The sequence below is a fragment of the Poecilia reticulata genome, linkage group LG8 (genome assembly GCF_000633615.1).
Source record: "Poecilia reticulata strain Guanapo linkage group LG8, Guppy_female_1.0+MT, whole genome shotgun sequence".
Taxonomy (NCBI): Eukaryota; Metazoa; Chordata; class Actinopteri; order Cyprinodontiformes; family Poeciliidae; genus Poecilia; species Poecilia reticulata.
The window spans coordinates 11,727,087-11,728,220 of NC_024338.1; the positions used below are offsets into that span (position 1 = coordinate 11,727,087).

General features: G+C 38.6%; 1 protein-coding gene across 1 annotated transcript in view; it reads right to left on the minus strand.

The window, feature by feature from the left end:
* Positions 1-6: 6 nt before the first annotated feature.
* Positions 7-1,134, minus strand: part of LOC103468887 (ras-related protein Rab-26) — a 38,151-nt gene continuing 37,023 nt past the window's right edge. Inside the window, exons 5-8 of the mRNA XM_017306033.1 lie at positions 979-1,044; positions 802-858; positions 579-655; positions 7-122 (exon numbers count right to left, since the gene is read on the minus strand). Of these exons, the coding sequence (XP_017161522.1) occupies positions 23-122; positions 579-655; positions 802-858; positions 979-1,044 (300 nt within the window). The 3' untranslated portion in view covers positions 7-22. The remainder of the gene's footprint in view (positions 123-578; positions 656-801; positions 859-978; positions 1,045-1,134) is intronic.

Sequence of the window (1,134 nt, forward strand, 5' to 3'; positions counted from 1 at the left end):
GTGGACGCACGTTTTCAGCCGTTTAGGTCCTGCAGCAGCCGGCGCCCTTCATCTCCTTGTTCACGTACTCATGCAGCTTAAACTTTTCACTGGGATCCTTCATGGACCTATGCTTCAGCTCCCTGAAGTAAACAAAAACAAAAATGAAAACAGAAAGTAAAACCATTGTTTTACTTTCAAAGTAGTTGCTCTACTATTCAGTTTGTCTTATTCAGAAAACTAGTGGAAATTTTATGGGAGACGTCTCTAGTAGCTTAACACTTTTATAGAAATTTGCCCGTTCCTCTTCATAAAATACCCACAACTCATTTGGATTGGACGAAGAGAATCTCAGAATATCAATTACATCTAGTCTTGAAAATATTTCTCACAATTTATAATCCAGTGAACTGTAGCGAATCGGTATATTGGAAACTAAGTATACGGCAAATATCCACAATCTCTTCTGAAAGCAGGTCTGTTAAAGCAACATGTCTGTTGTCTTCTTCTTGTTTTAACAAAATTATACAAAAGACAKCTGTCTCCTGTCCCCTCAGAGATCATATCTCCGACACCCACAGAAAGAAAAGGATACTCACTTGGCCACAGCAGTGAAAGCCAGCTCCACATTCAGTCCTGACCTGGCGCTGGTCTCCATAAAGGGAACCCCAAACTCCTGCAGAGTCAAAGCATTGAATGTTTATCAGTGTTTAGCTTTATTGTGCTCAGTGCTGATGTGACAGAGCTTGCACTAGAGCTTACAATGTCTGCAGCTTTACAACCTAATCTAAACAAAGTCATACACATTCCGCAGGTCTTTACCTTAGCGAGCTTCTCGCCATCTTCTCTCTTCACCACCCGGTTATGAGTGGCATCAGCCTAAGGTGACAAAAAGTTTTATATTTGCAAATTACCCCTAAAATGTAAAAAACAAAAAAAAAAAAACAAAAACAAAAACGTTTTATTTTATTTTTTTTTTTACTTTGTTTGACCACTTACCTTGTTTCCAAGCAGCATGAGCACCACGTCTTGTTGGGCATATTCATGGATCTCAGTCAGCCATGCCTGGCAAATGCAATAGGAACAAGAAACCAGAAAATATAATAAATATCTGTTACAAAAAAATGCCCCACCTTAAATAAAACATAAAAAAAA